The following is a 22,269-nucleotide window of genomic DNA, read 5'->3' as shown; positions in this document are numbered from 1 at the left end:
GTTACAACACAGCCAAACAGCACTCCACACAGCCTCACCAGTATTTATAGAGGGACGGCAGCTCAGACCATGCTTTGTTTGCTCTAGCATGAAGCCAAAAGCACCAGCCTGAAGATGACAAATAGCACCTCATTGAAACGTTGCCAAGATTCTATCAATTTTACATGGGAAAAGACCCGAATACACCAAGACCTACACACACACACACACATTTTTTCTGTTGAATCACCCTGGCATACCCAAATATGGGAGGAGCTTGATGCTTACTTTTTGCCTCTCGGCCCAACCCAGGGCCATATCCAAGGCAGTTAATTTTTTCATAGCTGACAAACTATATTCTGTATGTGTAATATATTTTTGCTGAATTGAAAATGAAGGGAGACTAGTATAGATCCATTTCGAGGTTGTTCCCTCTCATCAGCTAGCCATACCCTCACTGGGATTTGAACCTGTAGCCTCTGCCTTGTAAGGCAGATAATTAACCTCTAGGCCACAGCCCTGGAACAAAGCTGGAAAGAGGAAATCCTGTAGCCTAGAGGTTAATTCTCTGCCTAAGCTTTTCTGCAACATATGGAATGGCAATGTTGCTCCGGTTTGTTGTTGTCTTCTTTTCTATCTCTTGTGAAAGTGCTCCTATTGAATCTTTTTGTGGGTTTGATGAAGGCTCAGTTAAGGTAGTTAGAAATTCTGAGGGCTTCCTTTATGTGTTTTTATTGTTCCATTTCCTACCCCCCTAAAAGCAACATTAAATAAAAAAGCAAATAGAAAGAGAGATAGAGGTGGAATCTGGCGATGTAATAGACTGTTAGGCAACTATCAAGAAAGGTGTTTGAAGCATTTTGGCATTTCTGGGTTTACGTTGGACTGCCTGATTTCTCCTCGGGTCTTCTATGGAATTACATCTGTAACTAGAAACTATCCAATTATTTTTGAAATCTGCACAGGAAATGTCATACAAATTGACATCTTCTTTCATATGCAGGGCTATGACTTCAGCTGACCTAAATCAGGATGGATACGATGACTTAGTGGTTGGAGCACCTGGTTACAGCCGGCTTGGACACATTCAGTTGGGACGTGTCTATATCGTTTATGGTAATGAATCAGGTTTGCCTCATTCCAACTTGGACCTTGATCAAGAAGGAGATGAAATACTAGAAGGCACTAAGGTAGCAAAACAAGTCACATTGTTGACTTGTGGATAACTAAATATATTTTGTTTTTATTTTGGATCACTAGTTCCATTACTGTATTATTTTCTTCAGTAATTGCATTAATGTGGCTTCTCTAGTAACTAACTGAAAGTACCCTATTGTCTAAGCCAGAGGTCTTTAAACTTGGCGACTTTAATATTTGTGGACTTCAACTTCCAGATTTCTCCAACCAGCTATGTTGGCTGGAGAATTCTGGGAGTTGAAGTCCACAAGTCTTAAAGTTGCCAAGTTTGAGGACCCCTGATTTAAGCCTTTCCTTCTAGATGTGTAGAAACTACAACAACCAGAATTTCCAGCCACTGCAACCTCTGTATACACCAAGGGCACAAGGTTGAGGAAGGCTGTATATTAATTGCTACCAAAATCAAATAATATGGGGAGCTACATGAGGCTCACAAAGGATCCTACTTTTGGTCATTGTTTTTGTCTTTTGCATGGCTTATTCAGGCATTATTTTTAAATTTATAAATTGTTTCATAGAAATGAACAGAATAACTAAATGAATAGAAGTGCTAGGAACATACACGTCAGGACTGACAGTTTAAATAAATTCTGTACAGATGGCAAACAATTGAAATGTTCTCTTGGTAATTGTGAATAGAGTTCACAGATGATTTAAATTAAATTTGTAGTAAGGAATAAAAGGGCTTCTACTTAAAGAAACAAAATTTAACAAATGACGTTCGGTTTAATATCGCATCAATCAAATTCATTTTAGCTCTTAATGCTCCCTACTTAATGAGTTAAAGAATAATTTGCCATAATGTATTATTGCTGAAATTGCATTTAAAAAATAACAGTGCTCAATATATATATTATCTGAATGTGTCTTCTTTTTAAAATAACGTGCTTGTGGGTGGGTGGGTGGGTGGGTGGGTGCGTGCATGCATATAAATTATATGCATGCATATAAATGCCTGTGTATCTGTGTGATGAATATGTCTGTCGTCTATCTAGCCTTCAGGAAGATTTGGTTCTGCCATAGCAGTTTTGGACTTCAATGTTGATGGAATATTGGATCTTGCAGTAGGAGCCCCATCAGTAGGAGCCCAGGATCTTAGTTACAGGGTAGGAAACTGTAAAATGCTAACATAAAATATAGTTAAATTGGTGTAGTTGGCCTAGAAAGCAGGAGACTGTGAGTTTCAGGCTTCCCTTAGGCATGAAAGCCTGCTGGGTGATCTCAAGCCAGTTGCTTCCTGTTCTCTAAGACGACTTTGGACTATCTTGGGTTCTGAATATCGGCAAAGGGAGTAGAAATGGATCCCACTAAGGTGAAGGCGGTTTTGGATTGGCAAAGCCCCAAAATGAGAAAACATCTACAAAACTTTTTGGGATTTGCTAATTTCTACTGCCAATTTATACCTTCATTTGCCCAAGTGGTGCTTCCACTTCCTAATCTGCTGAAAGCACAACACCTCCCTGAGAAACCATGACCTGGGTGTCCACTGCAGTGGACAACTGATTGTCAGCAGGCCTTTGAACTGTTGGAATCCCTATTCACTAAAGAGCCCATGTCACAGCACCTGGACCCATCCAGACCATTTGTAGTGCAAGCGGATGCCAGTGAAATGGCAATGGGTGCATTGCTACTACAAGCGAATGAAGAGGGGGACCTCCAACCATATGAATACACGTTAAGAAAGTTAGATGACAGAATACAATTGGCCCATTTGGGAGAAGGAAAGTTTGCAGTTTGGTGGGCTTTGTTGACATGGCGGCACCCACTGGAGAGTGGAACTGTCCCCTTTGAAGTCTGGACAGATCATAAAAAGTTAGAGGCTCTTCAGTTACCATGTAAGCTGTCCCCGCTTTTTGTTTTGAGGAAATAAGAGGAAGGAGCATTATACAGGCTGCTTTCGGTTGCATAAATACAGATGGATTATAAAAATAATAATACAGTGGTACCTCATCATACGAACTTAATTGGTTCCAGGAGGAGGTTCGTAAGGTGAAAAGTTCGTAAGATGAAACAATGTTTCCCATAGGAATCAATGTAAAAGCAAATAATGCGTGCAAATCCTTCAGGAAAATCCCAAACTTTAGAAGGGAGGCGAACAGAGGGCAGGGAGGAGCAGCTAAAGGGGGTGGGTGGAAGAAGCAAGGCTAGGCTAAAGGGTGAGTGGGAAGGAAGAAAGGCAAGGGGGGCGCCCCTCCCTTTTCTTTCTTCAAAAGACACTCTTTCAGTGTCTCTGCAAGCACGTTGTTCTCTGCAAAAGTTTTCCTCCCCCAAGCTGCCCCTCCCCGCTCCCTTTTCTTTCTTAAAAAGACACCCTTTCAGTTCCTTTGCAAGCACGTTGTTCTCTGCAAAATTTTTCCTCCCCCAAGCAGCCTCTCCCTTTTCTTTCTTCAAAAAAGGGGAAAAAAATAAACCCCTTCATCTCAGCAGCAGCTGCTTGGGTTCGTAAGGTGAATATAGTTCGGAAGAAGAGGCAAAAAAATCTTAAACACCGGGTTCGTATCTTGAAAAGTTCGTTAGAAGAGGCGTTCGTAAGATGAGGTACCACTGTAGTAAGTTTGCTAATTAGGATGCATTTAATGCTGCCTACTATTTTGATGGTCGGAATTTTTTTAAAAAAATGATTGGAACAATGTATTGACCATCTTAAAATTCATCTACATTTAGTTCTCATTTATCAGCTACCTTGTTTAGTAAGCATTCAGTTATAAGGGTGAAGAAAAAGAAAGCTTTGTGACCAGTCCTTGTATTTGCAAAGCATAAATTGCCCAGAGTTTCTTTTTGGTGAGATGGACAGAAAACAAACAAACAAACAAATAAATACTGTAGTTTCTCTCAGCAACTGTTTCACTTGAAAATCGAATTGCTGGACTCAATTGTGGTTACTAAATGAGGATTAGCTGTATTTTATATTGTCCCTATTTTATAGATGAATTGATTTGGTTACTGGATTACAAAGGTTGGGTGGTTGTTTATAGCCCAAACCCTTTATGTGATTTGCTGCATTTTGACTTTGTATTATATTTTAATTCATCTAATTATTCAAAATGCATTTTAATGTGAAAATGAAAAGAAGTTAAAAAAACGTGCCATTGTAACACTTTAAAACCTAATGCTTTAATTTGGGTATATAATTTATTAAAACGTTATATTTTCTTATTTAGGGTTCTGTATACATATTTCTCGGCAACAGAGGAGGAGGTTTCCACAGTCTTCCAAATATTACCATAATTTGTCAAGTAAGTTTGCTGATGAAAAGGCAAAGTGTGGAATCTGGATTTAATCCACTTTTTTTGTCACAGGCATCTTGAAAATTAATTTCAGCACAATTTTTATTCAGGATGAAATCATAATTCTTCTGTGTCCTTTATTTAAACACAATCAAAACATGGATGTAGTGTACACTTCTCTTTAATGGATACATTTTTAACATACATTTACCATTCAGGAGTGGATAGTGCTAATACAGGGTGGAGCTTTTTATTCTTTTCATTAAAGAAAGACAAACTGTGACTCTAATGTGTCTGATAGTTGTGCTTCAATATTCAGTAATAATACCTAGTCTATAAACCCATTTTACTGAAGATGCTGTATTTCAGCAATTGAGTTGTAAGGGTTTTTAATGTGGAAACCAAATTATTAACAATAGAAATTGTGGGTGCTTCATCACTAGAGGTTTCTAAGAAGAGATTGGGCAACCAGTGGTCTGAAAAGGTTATAGAGCCGTGATGGCGAACCTATTTTATTTATTCATTCATTCATTCATTCATTCATTCATTCATTCATTCATTTATTGGATTTGTATGCTGCCCCTCTCTGTGGACTCGGGGCGGCTAACAACAGTGACAAAAAACAGAATGTAAAAATCCAATACTACAACAGCTAAAAACCCTTGTTATAAAATCAATCATACATACAAACATACCATGCATAAATTGTAGAAGCCTAGGGGGAAAAATTATCTTAATTCCCCCATGCCTCACAGCATAGGTGGGTTTTGAGGAGCTTAAGAAAGGAAAGGAGGGTGGGGGCTATTCTAATCTCTGGGGGGAGTTGGTTCCAGAGGGTCAGGGCCGCCACAGAGAAGGCTCTTCCCCTGGGCCCTGCCAACCGACATTGTTTAGTTGATGGGACCCGGAGAAGGCCAACTATGTGGGACCTAAGTGGTCATTGGGATTCGTGCGGCAGAAGGCGGTCCCTGAGATAATCTGGCCTGGTGCCATGAAGAACCTATGGCACAGGTGGCACGTGGAGTCATATGGGAGGGCATGCAAGACTTTTCCATGTCTTAGCTCTAGCACGCCAGCTGATTTTTGCCCTTGGGAAAGGCTGTTTAGTCTTCTGAACGCTTCAGGGAAACTTTCCTGAAGCCCTGGAGGCAAAAAAATCCCCCTAAAGGACAAACGGGAAGTTCTGAAAAACTTCCAGTTTGCCTATTTGGGCATTTTTCTTTTGCCTACCAGCAGAGGTAGGCTCATACTGGTGCAGTCTAGAGTGCCTCACTGGTAGGAACCCACTGATGATGCAATTTTCAGTGATTTTTTTTCTCCCCAGCGTGTCAGAAGAAGCCCTCCCATCCGCCCTCACCTTAATGCCAACCTTTATTCTTCATCTGAAGCAAAAAAAAAGGCTCCCCATCACTGGTTTAGAGTCTTCTGCTTGAGGAGGGAGTTAGACTAGAATATTTTCAAGGTGACCTTCCAACTCTGCTATTCTGTAACTTTTGCAGGAAATATATTGCAATCTAGGCTGGTCCCTGCTGACAGCTGATATTGACAGGAATGGAGATAATGACCTTGTGCTCAGTTCCCCCTATGCACCTGCTGGTGGAATACAAAGAGGATTTGTGATTTCTTTCTATTCCTCCTCTAACAGAAGCAGACAAAGTAAGTTTGTATGGGAAATGTTTTTGTTTCCTTATCGTGTATTGGTACTTCCAAATTCTTGCTGAAACATATGCCAGAATAATACCTCTATAATCCTTCTTCAGGTTTTTAAGTAGCACATATGATACCTAGACAATGTATTTCATGTTTCTTCACTATTGTACATGTAACCTTAGATATTTCACATTAGAGAAACATATTTCGGCTGTGGCGAGGGGGGCGTTTGCCCAGGTTCGCCTGGTGCACCAGTTGCGGCTCTATTTGGACTGGGAGTCACTGCTCACAGTCACTCATGCCCTCATCACCTCGAAGCTCGACTACTGTAATGCTCTCTACATGGGGCTACCTCTGAAAAGTGTTCAGAAACTCCAGATCATGAAGAATACAGCTGCGAGAGCTATCATGGGCTTCCCCAAATATGCCCATGTTACACCAACACTCCGCAGTCTGCATTGGTTGCCGATCGGTTTCCGGTCACAATTGAAAGTGTTGGTTATGACCTATAAAGCCCTTCATGGCATCGGACCAGAATATCTCCGGGACCGTCTTCTGCCTCACGAATCCCAGCGACCAGTTAGGTCTCACAGAGTTGGCCTTCTCTGGGTCCCATCGAAAAAATCATGTCGTTAGGCGGGACCCAGGGGAAGAGCCTTCTCTGTGGCGGCCCTGACCCTCTGGAACCAACTCCCCCCAGATATCAGAGTTGCCCCCACCCTCCTTGCCTTAAAACCCACCTCTGTCGTCAGGCATGGGGGAATTGAGATATTCCCTTCCCCCTGGGCTTATAAAATTTATGCATGGTATGTCCATATGTATGATTGGTTTCTTAAATTGGGGTTTTTTACATTACTTTTAATATTAGATTTGTTCATATTGTCTTTTTACTGTTGTTAGCCGCCCCGAGTCTACGGAGAGGGGCGGCATACAAATCCAATCCAATCCAATCCAATCCAATCAAATCAACAAACAAACAAACAAACAAACAAATAAATAAATAAATTAAATAAATAAATAGCAAAAACACTCCTGTTATGTGCAAGCCCCGGTGGTGCAGTGGTTAGAGTGCAGTACTGCAGGCTACTTCAGCAGATGACACACTGGCAGCAGTTTGGCAGACAAGAAAGGTGATAAAATGGGGCAAAACTCACTTAACAAATGTCTCGCTTAGTAACAGAAATTTGGGGTCAATTGTGACTTTAAGTTGAGCACTGTCTGTATTCATTCTGGTGGGAAATCCTCCCATCTGTATTTATCTACATCAGAGGTCTCCAAACTTGGCAACTTTAAGACCTGTGGACTTCAACTCTCAGAATTATTCAGCCAGCAAGTTTGAAGACCTCTGATCTACCTGTGTATAGAGTCGTGGTTTTATGCTACACAGTAAGGTTGAACAAAGCAATGCTTCTTGCATGTAATCTGCTTCAAAAACTTTCTGATGAGCACTAATTTTCTCCTTATTTGTCAGGCTTGCTGTCTGCCTCAGATGCTGACTGGGTGGTAAAAGGAGAAACAGATTATGGTTGGTTTGGCTCATCACTCAGCAGTGTCCAGCTCCTAAATGAAACCTTGCTGCTTATTGGAAGTCCTTTTGGGAGAAATTGTACAAGGTATTTATTTTTAAATACCTATGTATGTGATTGTCTTCTAGACTTTCTTCACAACCTATTTTCTGTACTACAAATGTGTTCTGTCGGGTTCTCTGGCAGACTCCTCCCAAAAATTCACAGGTACAAATTTCAGACACACACACACGTTTGAAAATTCAAAACAATGTTCTTTATAATGAAAATTCACTTAAACTAAGCCCTCTTTTGGTATAGCAAAGAGCACTCGTCTCCAAACAAACTGGTAATTTGTACAAGTCCCTTATCAGTTCTGTGATACTTAGCTTGCAGCTATGAGGCAATTCACAGTCCTTCTTCTTTCACAAAATGAAACACACTTTGCTCTGGTTTAGTTTCAAAGCGGGGAAAAATCAGCACACAAAAGGTCAAAGTCAGTAAAGCAGTCACGAAACACAACGATCAGATAATCCTCCACAATGGCCAAACCCACAGGCTGCTATTTACAGCAGGCTCACTAATTACCACAGCCCCACCCAACCACAGGTGGCCTCATTTTCTTTGATAATAATCTCTCAGTTGTTGTTGCCTATGCATCGCTCTCCGCATGCGTGGCTGTATCATTAACTCTTGTTCTGGATCCAAGGAGGAGCTAGGTAATTGATCTCCTTCTGAGCTGTCTGCCACACTCTCCTCTTCCCTGTCACTCATGTCTTCTTGGTCAGAGGAGCCTTCATCAGCAGATTCCACGGGGGGGGGGGGCAAAACAGGCCTGCAGCATGTGGATGTCTCCCCCCACATCCATAGTCCTTGGGGCAGGAGCTGGGCCAGAGCTAACCACAACACAAATGTATGCAGTAGATCAACAGTTTTCTTTAAATGTTGATCTGTAGCACATAAAACATGAATGTTCTAATAATAGTCATTTTCCAAGTATGACTTTGTTTTCTGCAGCTGAATCAGACATATAATACAAGGCCCCAGGGTTAACTTATATGTCTTGCCTACAGTTCCTAGAAATTTCAAAAGATGACTTCAAATTATAAGATTAGATTAGATTAGATTAGATTTATTGGATTTATATGCCGCCCCTCTCCGCAAACTCGGGGCAGCTCACAACAATAATAAAAACAGTACATAGTAACAAATCCAATGCCCACCAATCTAATTACAATTTTAAATTAAAAATTATAACCTAATGTGTCAGAAGGGAAACATTATTAAATGCATGATTAATAATATTTCCATTAAATATAAACATATATAAAATAAAACCAGTGTCAATGTTACCCTGGCTCTGCCCAAGATTTTTAGGAATATTTCAAAGGCTAAGTAAAACTCTTAGAAGAGAAAAATGGTCCACATTTGGTTTAAAGCAAGACTAGCCACATAAAGCCTGAGGCTGTGTCTGACCTAATTAGGTTTTACAATTATTTATATTGTAGATTACATATACTGTAATCTATTAACTGGTATATATTAAGAGCCATGATGGCACAGTGGTTAGAATGCAGTATTGCAGGCTGATTCTGCTCACTGCCAGCAGTTCAGTCCTGATCAGCTCAAGGTTGACTCAGTTTCCCATCTCTCTGAAGTCAGGAAAATGAGAACCCAGATTGTTGGGTTAAATATGCTGACCCTGTAAACTGCTTAGAGCAGTGATGGCGAAACTATGGCACTTTCAAATTCTGGAGTTGAAATCTACACATCTGAAAGATGCTAAGGTTAAGAAACATTTAAATATTGAAAACACTTGAAACAAATCAGATCTTTAAAGCTTGTTTAAAGGACAAGAGGATTGGGGCTCTTCAAATCTCCAGGAAAGGGAAAATATTACAGAGGTGGGTACTATAACAGACAAGGAATGTTTTACGTGGATGTCACTGTTTTAAAGGCTGAAATTGCAGCATGCCCACTCTGTCAATGGAAGAGAAGTAGTTCTAGATGCTTAGACTTCATGCCAAGGAAGATTTTATAAGTCATAGCCAACACTTTCAATTGCACCTGGAAGCTTACTGATAAACACTATACAAGTCATTTAAGCAATGGAAGTGTTATGTGAGATACATCCATAACTGCCTTCATTGCTGCATTCTGTATCGCAGACCATGTAGACCAGTGATGGTGAACCTTTTTTGGTTTGCCTGCTAAAAGGGCGTGTGCATGCATGCTGGTGCCCACACCCATTCCCTTCCCCTATACATGCATCCCCTGTTGCCCTTGCACATGCACACAACCCTCTCCAGCCCCCACGCATGCACACAGGCCTCACTGAAGCCTGGGATGGTGAAAAAACGGCAAAATTGGCAAACCAGAAGTTCGGGAAAAAGGACTTCCGGTTTGCCCATTGTGCTGTTTTTCACACTTTGGAGGACTCTGAAGGGTGAAACAACCTTTTCCAAGGCTGAAAATCAATGGCTAGAGTGTACATAGGCACTGGAGGTGACATGGGGCAAAGCCTCGCTTGCCCTCCGATATGGTTCCGCATGCGACCTGCAGCACACATGCCACAGGTTCACCATCACCATGTTCCAGCAGTCCATGTGTGAGATACAAGGCATGAGTAACTATAATGAGCTCCCAGAAAATGGTGCAATTGGACAAAACCTCTCCAGGGAGATATACGTCCATTTGCCTTTGGAAGAAACAGACAATTAAAAGTAGCACTTCCAGCACAATGATATGAGCAATAATCTGGAGGATAATGGGAGTCTATGTATCTGGGGATCATTGGCCATATTAACCTAAACACATTGAAATAAATAGCAGAATAGCCAAAAAAATTGAGATTCTGAAATGAAATTGATATTGATGATGATGATTCTACAGTATGTTTTGCAATTACTATTTTTTTCCAGTATTGTTCAGTGTTCGCCCTAATGGGTCTGGTTTTTGTTTTTGTTTTTTTACTATAACCATTTTGTATTCTAGCTTAGGGTGTTATTTTTCTGAAAGCCACAGGAAAGCTGTTGGAACGGTATATGGCTATATCCCACCATACACAAAAAGCTGGTTCACTTTAAGTGGGGATGATGTAAGTCTTTGTGGTGACTTTTGAAATAATATTTATTTATTTATTTATTTATTTATTTATTTATTTATTTATTTATTTATTTATTTATTTATTTGCTTGCTTACTTACTTACTTACTTATTTACTTATTTACTTATTTACTTACTTACTTACTTACTTACTTACTTACTTACTTACTTATTTACTTACTTACTCATAGTAAAATATATCTATGAAAGAATAGAAAAGAAGATATAGTAATAGAACATATCAATGAAAGAATAGAAGAAGAGATATAGGAATAGAAGAAAGGAATAGGAGATATAGGAGAACAATAGGACAGGGGATGGAAGGCACTTTAGTGCACTTGTACTGACCTCTTAGGAATCTGGATAGGTCAACCGTAGATAATCTAAGGATAAAGTGTTGGGGGTTTGGGGATGACACTATGGAGTCTGGTAATGAGTTCCATGCTTCGACAACTCGGTTACTGAAGTCATATTTTTTACAGTCAAGTTTGGAGTGGTTAATATTAAGTTTAAATCTGTTGTGTTGTTGTGGTTGAAGCTAAAGTAGCGCCGACAAGCAGGAGGTTGCAGCATATGATCTTGTGGGCAATACTTAGATCTTGTTTAAGGCGTCTTAGTTCTAAGCTTTCTAGGTCCAGGATTGAAAGTCTAGTCTTGTAGGATATTCTGTTTCGAGTGGAGGAGTGAAGGGCTCTTCTGGTGAAGTATCTTTGGACATTTTCAAGGGTGTTAATGTCTGAGATGCAATATGGGTTCCAAACAGATGAGCTGTATTCGAGGATGGGTCTGGCAAAAGTTTTGTAAGCTCTGGTAAGCAGTGTGAGATTGCCAGAGCAGAAGCTACGTAGGATTAGAAAAAAACAAGGACAAGATAATGTTTGATTTCATGAGATGAACTATATATATGTATATATATATATATATTTATATTATAAACATGCAGGAAAATGGGAAGTTTGGTTCAGCTTTGGCAACCGGTTTCCTTTCCATAGAAGGAATATCCAAGCAAGTATTGATAGTTGGCGCACCAACACAAGGTATGCAATTCTGAACTTGGAACAAGACTTGGCAACGTTTTTATTTTAGTAATGTAAAAGACAGATGATAAAGAAATTTCAATAGGCAAAGAATCTAAATTTAGTTATATACAGAAAAAGATCATTGAAATCCATTCAACTTAATATGCATGCACTGTTTATATGCAATGATTCAGACCTGTTGTGATTTATGTTGCTTTTATGTTGAGGCTGTAATAGTTTGTCATTGTTGGTTTGCAGACATGCTGGTTTATTTGAGTCCTTAACTTTCCATAATATTGCACAAATAATTGAATTAGATTTCTTAGGGCAGTGTTTCCCAACCTTGGCAACTTGAAGATATCTGGACTTCAACTCCCAGAATTCCCCAGCCAGCGTTCACTGGCTGGGGAATTCTGGGAGTTGAAGTCCAGATATCTTCAAGTTGCCAAGGTTGGGAAACACTGTCTTAGGGGACCTATTTCGGATTGTTTAGGGCTTTTACATCAGGAAGTAGATCTCGATTTTCAGACCTATGATTTCAGGTACCTCCAGAAAATTGAAAAAATAAAAGTTGGGAAATATGGGTTGTCTACTTCTGAGGGAACGTGAAGATGCTTTCTAGCTGAATCAGCTCCTCATGACTTATTATTGAATATTATTAAATAATTGTTTGGGATGTTTCTCAGTTCCTCAGTCTAGCCAAATTTAAGTTTCGACGCAAATAAAAATGTTGGCTACAATGGCATTACTATTTGAAAAGGAAAATACCTCAATTTTAATTTGTAAAGGATTCCAAATCAAAGATGAGGACACTCTGAAATACTTTCCAATCCTTATTGCAGAAGATGAATGGGACTGTATGGGACCATATGCAGTAATATAGGGGTTTCCCCACTATATTAGTCTTATTTTTTATCTATCTATCTATCTATCTATCTATCTATCTATCTATCTATCTATCTATCTATCTATCTATCTATCTATCTATCTAATTATCTATCTATCTATCTATCTATCTATCTATCTATCTATATATATATATATAAATATATATATAAAATTATCTATCTATCTATCTAATTAATCTATCTATCTATCTATCTATCTATCTATCTATCTATCTATCTATCTAATCTAATCTAATCTATCTATCTATCTAATCTATCTATCTATCTATCTATCTATCTATCTATCTATCTATCTATCTATCTATCTATCTATCTATCTATCTATCTATCTATCTGATTAGATTTGTATGCCGCCCCTCTCCGAGGACTTATACTCCCCTATTGCTGATTACATTCCTTTCTTCTCCTATTAACTAGTGCTTTTACATTTTGCCATATCTTCCCTGTTTTACTTTAGGTAAAGGTCTAGACTAAGCCATGCTTAATAACAATGATCCAGCTAATTCATAACTTGCATCTCTCTTCTCTAATATTCTGTTCACTTCAGCTTTTTGAGTTTTGTGACTTGGAAAATATGTAACCATTTAATGCAACTTCTTAGCTGAAATAGTATGTCCTAGATGAAATTAAAATGCAGTTTCCATTAAGACTGGAAGCTCTGCTCATGATTAGTCCAAAAGCAAGTATTTGTTGATAAACTACATGATCATTATTTCAAACAGATTCAATAGAGCTGGTGTTTCTTGCATTTACATGTGGATTCTTAAAGCAGCAATGCTTTCTTGATACAGTGGTACCTCTACTTAAGAATGCCTCTACTTAAGAACTTTTCTAGATAAGAACCGGGTGTTCAAGATTTTTTTGCCTCTACTTAAGAACCATTTTATACTTAAGAACTCGAGCCCGGAAAAATTTCCCAGGAAATTTGAGAGTGGCACAAAGATCCGGCCAATTTCCAGGCATTCCCTCTTTAATCCTGGCCATCTGAGGCTTTTCTGGGCTGCCAGAGGAGCCTTTTGGTGGCGCTTAAGGAGGCTTTGGCAGTTTCGGAGCAAACAAAGCATTTTCCTTTCTCTGGGCGCTTGGAGAGGGAATAAACCTCTGCCAGCACCAAGAGAAAAGAAACGCTCCCTTCGTTCTGGGCAGGCCAGAGCAAACAGAGCGTTTTCCTTTCTCTGGGTGCTGCCTCAGAGTCCCTCTTCTTCTTTTTTAAGCCTCAAAGTTTTGGATTTTTTGATTCGCCGCACCTCACCTTCTTCGTTCAGCAGTGACTGTCCTCCTCCTCTTCTTCATCCTCCTCCTCCCACCCAAATTCCAAGCTTTTATTTCTTTCCTAATGGGTTTACATGCATTATTTCCTTTTACATTGATTCCTATGGGAAAATTTGCTTCTACTCAAGAAACTGGTTACAGAACTAATTCAGTTCTTAAGTAGAGGTACCACTGTACTTATTTTTATAACAATCACAATTCTGTCACCTTGATTGATTTCCCTTAGGCAGTGTCTCCAGGATTTCATTTATATCCTCAGTGCTACACCAAGCAGGAAGTGTTTTGGTATATGATCTGATGGGAAATGGCAAGCCTTCCTTACTCAGCACATTCAATGGAGATAGGAGATTTTCACGCTTTGGAGAAGAGGTGTACTTACGGGATCTGAACAATGATGGACTGGGTATAGTTATGATTTTTTTATTGTGAAACATCACAAAGATTGCACAGTAAATTCTACTGAAGGTGACTCTAACATTCCATCATCCCCTCTTGCAGCAATTTGAGGCTTGTCTTTCTATCTCACTGCAGTAGAAATAATACAGGGGTATCTAAGACAGGTTAAAAAAAAGTAAAAGCTATGGCCATCATTCATATACCGTAAATTCAAAGACAAATTCAAGTGAGTTGCTCAATGCACAATCTTTTGATGTTATCTGGACTGAATTGAACTCTGTAACACTAAAGGAAGTGAATAAAGTCTCCAATCTGCCAGCTTGAGAAAGAGATAATGCTTTATTGGCCAAGGGTTATTGGACACACAAAGAATTTGTCTTTGGTGCACAGGCTCTCAGTGTACATAAAAAGAAAAGATGCAACACTTAATGCTAAGGCGCTCTCCTTCTTCCTGCCTTCCTTCTTTGGGGCCCAGCAGGAGAGCGCCAAAAACCGCGGCATCGAGCAGGAGCTGGGGGACAGCTGCGAGCGGGAGCCCCAGGACAGAAGTACCGGCAGCGCCCCGCCCAGCTGGAGCTTGGCGGCACACCTGGCCATGTCTCGCGGCACACTAGTGTGCCGCGACACACCAGTTGGGAAATGCTGATCTATGTGGTATATCACCCGCTTTGGCTAATGAAAAAGGTGGGTTGTATGCCTCAAGAAACCACTTGACCTCTTGGTTGCTTCCAATTCTGTGAGCTGCAATAATTGCTAATTGGATACTGGATGCAACTCAAGATTTTGGTTGTTACCTATAAAGCCTTTCATGACACAGAGCCTGAGTTATCTAACCAGAAGCTTATTTCCAATTGCTTCTTCCTGTTCAATATGTTCAAGCAGAGTGGGTTGCTCCAGGACCACCCCAAAAGAAGTCATATTTTTATTTATTTATTTATTTGTTTGTTTGTTTGTTTATTCATTCATTCATTCATTCATTTATTTATTTATTTATTAGATTTGTATGCCGCCCCTCTCTGTAGACTCGGGGCGGCTCACAATACAATAAAACAGTTCATGACAAATCTAATAATTTACAATTTAAAATATTTAAAAACCCCATTATTAAAAAGAGATACATACAAACATACCATACATAAATTATATAGGCCCGGGGGAAATATCTCAGTTCCCCCATGCCTGACGACAAAGGTGGGTTTTGAGAAGTTTACGAAAGGCAAGGAGGGTAGGGGCAGTTCTAATCTCTGGGGGGGAGCTGGTTCCAGAGAGTTGGGGCTGCCATAGAGAAGGCTCTTTCCCTGGGGCCCGCCAACCGACATTGCTTAGTCGACGGGACCCAGAGAAGGCCCACTCTGTGGGACCTAATCGGTCGCCGGGATTCGTGCAGCAGAAGGCGGTCTCGGAGATATTCTGGTCCGATGCCAGAATATGGGCACCTTGCTTGACCATTTTGCTCAACAACCGAGGTTCTTGTCCCAATTGTGGTTGTAGGTTATGTAATATGACCTGTGTAATTTTGGTCATATTTATAGTGTCAATATTTTGCCATACATGTTAACAGATGAAATGATTGTGTCATCTCCTCTTCGAAACCAAAAAGGTATGGGTGGATTGTTTGGAGAACAAATTGGATATATTTATATATATAGTGGAAACCAGACCACTTCAGGTCATGTGACAGACCACTGCAAATCATGGATTTCCCCTTGTCCTGAAGAGTGGGTAAGTTGTTTGCTGATTACACTTAAAATAGTTTTAAGAAAACTAGTTTCAAATTATATTTTTATTTAAATGTCAAACTATTATAATTAAAATTCCTTTTAAAACACCATTTTGATATTACATAAAATTGAGCAGCAATATAATAGTGTAACCCTATTACTGTTTTATAAAAAACTGAATCATTTCAAAAACATATCTAATTACATACAAGTTGTGAAGCTGAAGGGGAAAAAAGCCATATTAAGCTAGCTAAAAAGAACACAAAACAAAACTTAACAAAAATAAGGCTTAGAAAAAGGTGGAAAAATACCTAATTAAACTAACGTAAAACAATATTTATCTTTTTTACACATATGTATGCATACCAAAAATTGTATGATTGTGTATTGCTTCTGCTCAGCAGTACCATTATATAGACTAAGTTTCTATATTTCTGCACTAAAATGAGTTTCCATAGTAGAAATCAGGCATATTCATCAACTCAGAAACCATTTAGAAATACTTGTAATTGACTATTGTACCATTAAAAAATAATGGTGGTCTTTCATTCTGTTCTCTTTTTTCCTTTCCCAGGCACAGTATGTTATAATTTCTCCAGAGGTATGGTAATAAAACGTTTTGACGTGATTATTTTAATTTAACATGAACATTAAGGAATTTTTAAGTTTTAACTGTTAATTGATTAAAAATATTAAATATTAAAACATCCAATTTCTTTAGTTTCAAGTTTAGAATAAATATCTTCCCATTTCTAATCTAACATACTAATCCATTAGAATCAGGAAAATAATCCTCCCTTTTTCACTCAAGCATGAAACGATCACGTAGAGAAAGGTTTTCAAACAGTATGGATATGTAACATTGGGGCCCTATTTAACATAGATTAAATAATATATGGTATTTAATAAGTCATAATTAGCATAAGACATAGTAATTAAACTCTACGGAGAGGGGAGGCATACAAATCTAATAAATTGAATTGAATTGGATACCTTTGACAAGTGCAGTTTTTAGTAAGTTTGGAGCTTGTTTGTTACTGAATCATTGATTTCAATTATTCATTTTGGCTAAGCAAAAATGTTTAGAATCACATTTCCAATTGCTTATGGATCACCATTTTCATCTTATTTTGATTCAGGACAGTGGCTTTTGGAAAATTGAAGCTAGGCACAGCCAACAGCTCAATAAGTTTTAGTCGCCATGATGCAAAAAGGATATTGAGACTCTAGAAGAACAAAGAAGAGTGACAAAGATGATTAGGGGACTAAAGGCTAAAACATATGAAGAGTGGTTGCAGGAACTAGGCATGGCTAGTTTAATGAAAAGGACCAGGGAAGACATGATAGCATTATTCCAATATCTCAGGAGTTGCCACAAAGAAGGAGTCAACCTATTCTCCAAAGCACCTGAGGGTAGGACAAGAAGCAATGGGTGGAAACTAAACAAGGAGAGAAGTAACTTAGAACTAAGGAGAAATTTCCTGACAGTCAGTGGTGCTTAAGGAGGCTTTGGCAGCCCAGAGCGAATGGAGTGTTTTTTTTTCTCTAGGTGCATGGAGAGGGAATAAACCACTTCTCTGTGGTGACTCCCTCGATCAGTGGAACAGCTTGCCTCCAGAAGTTGTGAATGCCCCAACACTGGGAATTTTTAAGCAGATGTTGGTTAACCATCTCTCTGAAGCTATGTTCCCTCTAATTTTTTTTCGGTGTAGGCGGAAAAGTATAGTGTCTGAGCGACAGTCCCTTTGGGACTGGGCGGCATAGAAGTATAAATAAACAAATAAATAAACAAATAAATAAATAAGGAAAAAAATCCCTTCTTTTTTTATTAAAAGAAATTAATAATAAAACAAAACCAAAATCTATTACTATTATTACTATCTTCTCCTCTTTTTCCATCCCTGTCTCCTCCCCCTTGTGTGTGTGTGTGTGTGAACTCTTGAACCATTTCCAATAACAGGTGAGCTATTGGAAATGGTTCAAGAGTTCACACACACACACGGCTGGGTTTTTTTTCCTGTGTTATTATTTGGGTGCTTTTTACCATATGCTTTAAATCAAGAGTCATTGCTTTCTCTTTCTCTCTCCCACTCTTGCTCTCTTTTTCTCACTTTCTCTCTCCCTCCCTCTTGTTCTCTTTCTCTCGTTTTCTTTCTTTCTATTGCTTTCTCTCTCTCTTTCTATCTCTCTTGCTTTCTTTCTCTTCTCTCTTGCTATCTCTCCCCCCCTTTCTTTCTCTCTCTCTTTCTCAGTTACTTTCTCTCCCCCCCCTCTGTCAGCAAGGGGGCTGCAACTCTGAAGTACTGTAGGTTTTCCTGCCTAAGCAGGGGATTGGACTAGAAGACCTCCAAGGTCCCTTCCAACTCTATTGTCATTATTATTAAGTCATGTCTTTCAATCTGCCTAGTAGGTTGTCAAGAGAAAGATCCTTGCCAGAGAACAGATTACCTACTTTCTGGTGGCTTTAAACATTAGTTTAACATTTGGTATTGCTTAAATATTATGTGATGTCAACCTCAGTGCTATGACATGTATCTTCATCTATTTGGTCACCAGAAGCTGTTTGCTCAATAGATATTGTATTTCCAGTTCTGCTGTTATAGCAACTTGGCAGAAGCAGCAGTGAAACCCTTAATTACAGAGTATGTCATTGGTGGCTATATATTCTCATTGCAGGAAAAATCAAGATTTGGCAGTGCTCTTCTTACAATAAAAACTGGGGGAAAGGTAATTAAGGTTTTTCTTCACAATGGAAAACAAGCTCAGATTGTAAATCATTTGCTGTTTATTGCTACAATACAAAGAAAACATACTGAATTGACTTTTAACCACAGAAAATTCATTTGTGGAAAACTCCTCCTTTGCTACATCTTTTTCCCTTCTGATCATTTAGCATTTAATGGCAGTTTTCCAATCTGACTTTTTTGTTTCCCGTTCAATGTCTGATTCCATTGAACGTTTGGACAAATCCCTGCAGTTTTCTTGGCAAGTTTTTTCAGAAATGGTCACCCATTTCCTAACTCTGAGACAGACTGACTGGCCCAAAATCACTCAGCTGGCTTTATGCCCAAGGCAGGACTAAAACTCTAGTCCATTGCCTTAATCACTAGACCAAACTGGCTTTTCAACTGTAATTTAGTGCCCTGTAGATATATGGGAAGTATAATTTCTCCAATTCCAGATGAAGACCGTGTCAGCTGAAAATTCTGGCTGTCATTTTCCAGTTGACAAAATAACCCTGTCACAAAAATGTCAGGATACACTTTTCCCCCTAGGATGCAGTACAATGTTCCCTCGATTTTTGCGGGTTCGAACTTCGCGGAACATCTATACCACGGTTTTTAAAAAATATTAATTAAAAAATACTTCGTGGTTCCCCCCCCCTATACTACGGTTTTTCTCGCCCGATGACGTCATATGTCATTGCCAAACTTTTGTCTGCCTTTAAAAAACATTTTTTAAAATAAACTTTAATAAATAAACATGGTGAGTGATAATCTAAATGGTTGCTAAGGGAATGGGAAATTGTAATTTAGGGGTTTAAAGTGTTAAGGGAAGGCTTGGGATACTGTTCATATCCCAAAATAGTGTATTTACTTCCGCATCTCTACTTTGCGGAAATTCGACTTTCGCGGGCGGTCTCGGAACGCATCCCCCACGAAAATCGAGGGAACACTGTATTAATAGCTGTTTTCTGCCTTGACAGAGTGAAGTTGTCGTAGCTGCTGAAAGCAGTTCAACTAAAGCCCGACGCAGTGGAAGGCTTTTCCTTTACACCTTCTGATTATTGTTCTGTATTTCAAAGAATCTCTTCAATGCAGTAATTCCAAGATTTGTGCACCAGTAATTCCTGAAAGCAGAACAGCATAAAAAAACCTGCTCCTGACTTAGTATATGAACAATACTAAACCTTTTAAGAAGTTAATCGTGCCTCTTAAAATTAGTGTATTTTTTAAAGATGTTCATGTTGAATGGAATAATGAGGGAAAGTTTTTCTAAATCTTTTGCGGCTTTTGGCCATTAGCGATTTAACAGTTGCATGACAAGAGACATAGTGTTATGTTTCTTTTAAAAAAAATTCCAACAGACTCGAATTTAATATATTGGAGAACAAAGCCAGGAAGAATTGAAAATGTGAATTATACAAAACCAGCATCAATAAAATAGATTTTCTCTTTATCTCTATTATTATAACTTTATACATTATTAAATACCATAAGAATATTTCTATAAAGAACAATACTTGCGGTTCCAGACCTTTGTGACCTTTAAGAGAATCTGTCTCAAGGTAACAGCTATTTAAATAAATCAATATTTTTATTACTGATAATTCATTTGACTTTCATTGCATCAAACTTAAGTTTGCTATCCTGCTGAGTTGTTGACAACTGGATCCTAGACAAGATTCATAGCCCAGCATATTGACAGGATGAAATGAAGACAATGCAAGGTATTAAAATGTTTTTCCTTCAGAACAAATAATTACCGGTACTTAGTATATTTCCAGTCCAAACTAATTGTTCAGTAATAAGAGTTTATTCTCTATGCAATGCATCGACCTTTCTAACATTAGAGCAGTGTTTCCCAACCTTGGCAACTTGAAGATATCTGGACTTCAACTCCCAGAATTCCCCAGCCAGCATTCCCTGGCTGGGGAATTCTGGGAATTGAAGTCCAAATATTTTCAAGTTGCCAGGGTTGGGAAACACTGCATTAGAGAACCAATATTTGATAAATTCAGTAAATTTAAGAAGCTGGCTCAATATTCCAACTACGCCATTAAATAATTTGTATAGCTCAAGTATGGAAAGGCCTAGGTTTGATCCCTAGCTATTCTAGTTAAAATGATCAAGTAACAGACAGCTATAGAAGAAAACTAACAGATGGCAATAGAAGAAAACTATTCAAAATTCAGAGTTGCTGTTAGTCACTACGGACAAAAAGTGAAGACAAATTACGTGTCCTAGGACAATGTTGTAGGATCCAATTTGGGTCGGTCACCAGGACTAGAGGCTTAGTTTCCCCAGCCTTTGAACTCATTCTGGACCCTATTCACACATTCTGATGAGGAGAAGTTCCCTGAGGAAAGGGTTCAGCATGAACCCAAAAGCTTGGAAGATTAAACTTCAAGTCCTGGTGACCAACCCAGATTGGATCCCCTGAGCTAATATAATTACAGCTTCTTATACTCAACTAAGTGATGGTGAACCTTTTTTTCCCCTGGGTGCCAAAAGAGTGTGGGCATGCATTATCACACGTGTGAGTGCTGACACCCAAAACTCAATGCTTGGGGGGGGCAAAATAGCTTCCCCCATACCCTGGAGGCCCTCTGGAAGCCGGAAATGGCCTCTTTCCCAACTTCTGGTGGGCCCAGTAGGCTCGTGTTTCACCCTCGCCAGGCTCCAAAGGCTTCCCTGGAGCCGGGGGAGGATAAAAACGCCCTCCCCAATCCATCCCCCCCCCCCGAGGCTCTCTGGCAGTCAAAAACGCCCTCCCAGAGCCTCTGTGTGAGCAAAAAATCAACTGGCAGGCACACAGATGCATGGTGGAGCTGAGCTAGGGCAACAGCTCGCGTGCCAGCAGATATGGCTCCGTGTGCCATCTGTGGGACCCGTGCCATGGGTTCGCCATCACTGCTCTAACTCATTCCCAATTTTCCCTACCGTGAATCTAATTTTGATACTATTTAGGATTATTAATGTACAATCTTAAGTTAAATGAGCTGGATAATGACAGGATTATTAGTATGCCTTTGATGCAGTTTAAGCCAGTGTTTCCCAACCTTGGCAACTTGGAGATATCTGGACTTCAACTCCCAGAATTCCCCAGGCAGCATTCACTGGCTGGGGAATTCTGGGAGTTGAAGTCCAAATATCTTCAAGTTGCCAAGGTTGGGAAACACTGGTGTAAGCAGTAAGTACTGTTTTTCTGACTGACTAGCATTTTGGAACCACTCTGAATAAAGTCATGGCTCTAACTTCATATTACAGTTGTTGTCATGAGACTGAGGCTGCCCTGAGATAAAAGTAACTCTAGACTGACCATAACAGAACCTGCCCATCATGGTGGTATGTCATGACAGCCACTGCGTGTCTCACTTCAGAAACCCTCCCCAATGCAATCATTAAATGAATGGGCAGATTAAGAGGAGCATGGAGTGCCTCAGGGATCCGGGAAACACTTGTGAGGCCTAACATAAACCCAAGGCCACTTGCCACAGGCCTACCAGGGCCTCCCTCATCCCCGAGCCATTTGGTGCTCTGATCCCTGCCCCTCAATATTACCATAGGA

The 22,269-nt window shown here is 39.4% G+C and overlaps 1 protein-coding gene across 5 annotated transcripts in view; it reads left to right on the top strand.

Annotated features, from left to right (window-relative positions):
• Window positions 1-20,308, top strand: part of GPLD1 (glycosylphosphatidylinositol specific phospholipase D1) — a 48,393-nt gene extending 28,085 nt beyond the window's left edge. For 3 of the 5 annotated variants that reach the window (XM_070747370.1, XM_070747369.1, XM_070747373.1), the window contains 12 exons: window positions 983-1,169; window positions 2,172-2,282; window positions 4,338-4,412; window positions 5,903-6,059; window positions 7,525-7,666; window positions 10,553-10,655; window positions 11,606-11,699; window positions 14,088-14,264; window positions 15,819-15,979; window positions 16,553-16,579; window positions 18,655-18,705; window positions 19,685-20,308. In XM_070747370.1, coding sequence (XP_070603471.1) covers window positions 983-1,169; window positions 2,172-2,282; window positions 4,338-4,412; window positions 5,903-6,059; window positions 7,525-7,666; window positions 10,553-10,655; window positions 11,606-11,699; window positions 14,088-14,264; window positions 15,819-15,979; window positions 16,553-16,579; window positions 18,655-18,705; window positions 19,685-19,762 — 1,363 coding nt within the window. In that variant the 3' untranslated portion in view covers window positions 19,763-20,308. Of the gene's footprint in view, window positions 1-982; window positions 1,170-2,171; window positions 2,283-4,337; window positions 4,413-5,902; window positions 6,060-7,524; window positions 7,667-10,552; window positions 10,656-11,605; window positions 11,700-14,087; window positions 14,265-15,818; window positions 15,980-16,552; window positions 16,580-17,527; window positions 17,657-18,654; window positions 18,706-19,684 lie in introns of those variants that run through there. The other 2 variants (XM_070747374.1, XM_070747372.1) reach the window with 2 other exon arrangements.
• The last annotated feature ends 1,961 nt before the right edge of the window (window positions 20,309-22,269 follow it).

The sequence above is a fragment of the Erythrolamprus reginae genome, chromosome 3 (assembly GCF_031021105.1).
Source record: "Erythrolamprus reginae isolate rEryReg1 chromosome 3, rEryReg1.hap1, whole genome shotgun sequence".
NCBI classification, from domain to species: Eukaryota; Metazoa; Chordata; class Lepidosauria; order Squamata; family Dipsadidae; genus Erythrolamprus; species Erythrolamprus reginae.
This window is presented reverse-complemented; position numbering and strand designations above follow the sequence as displayed.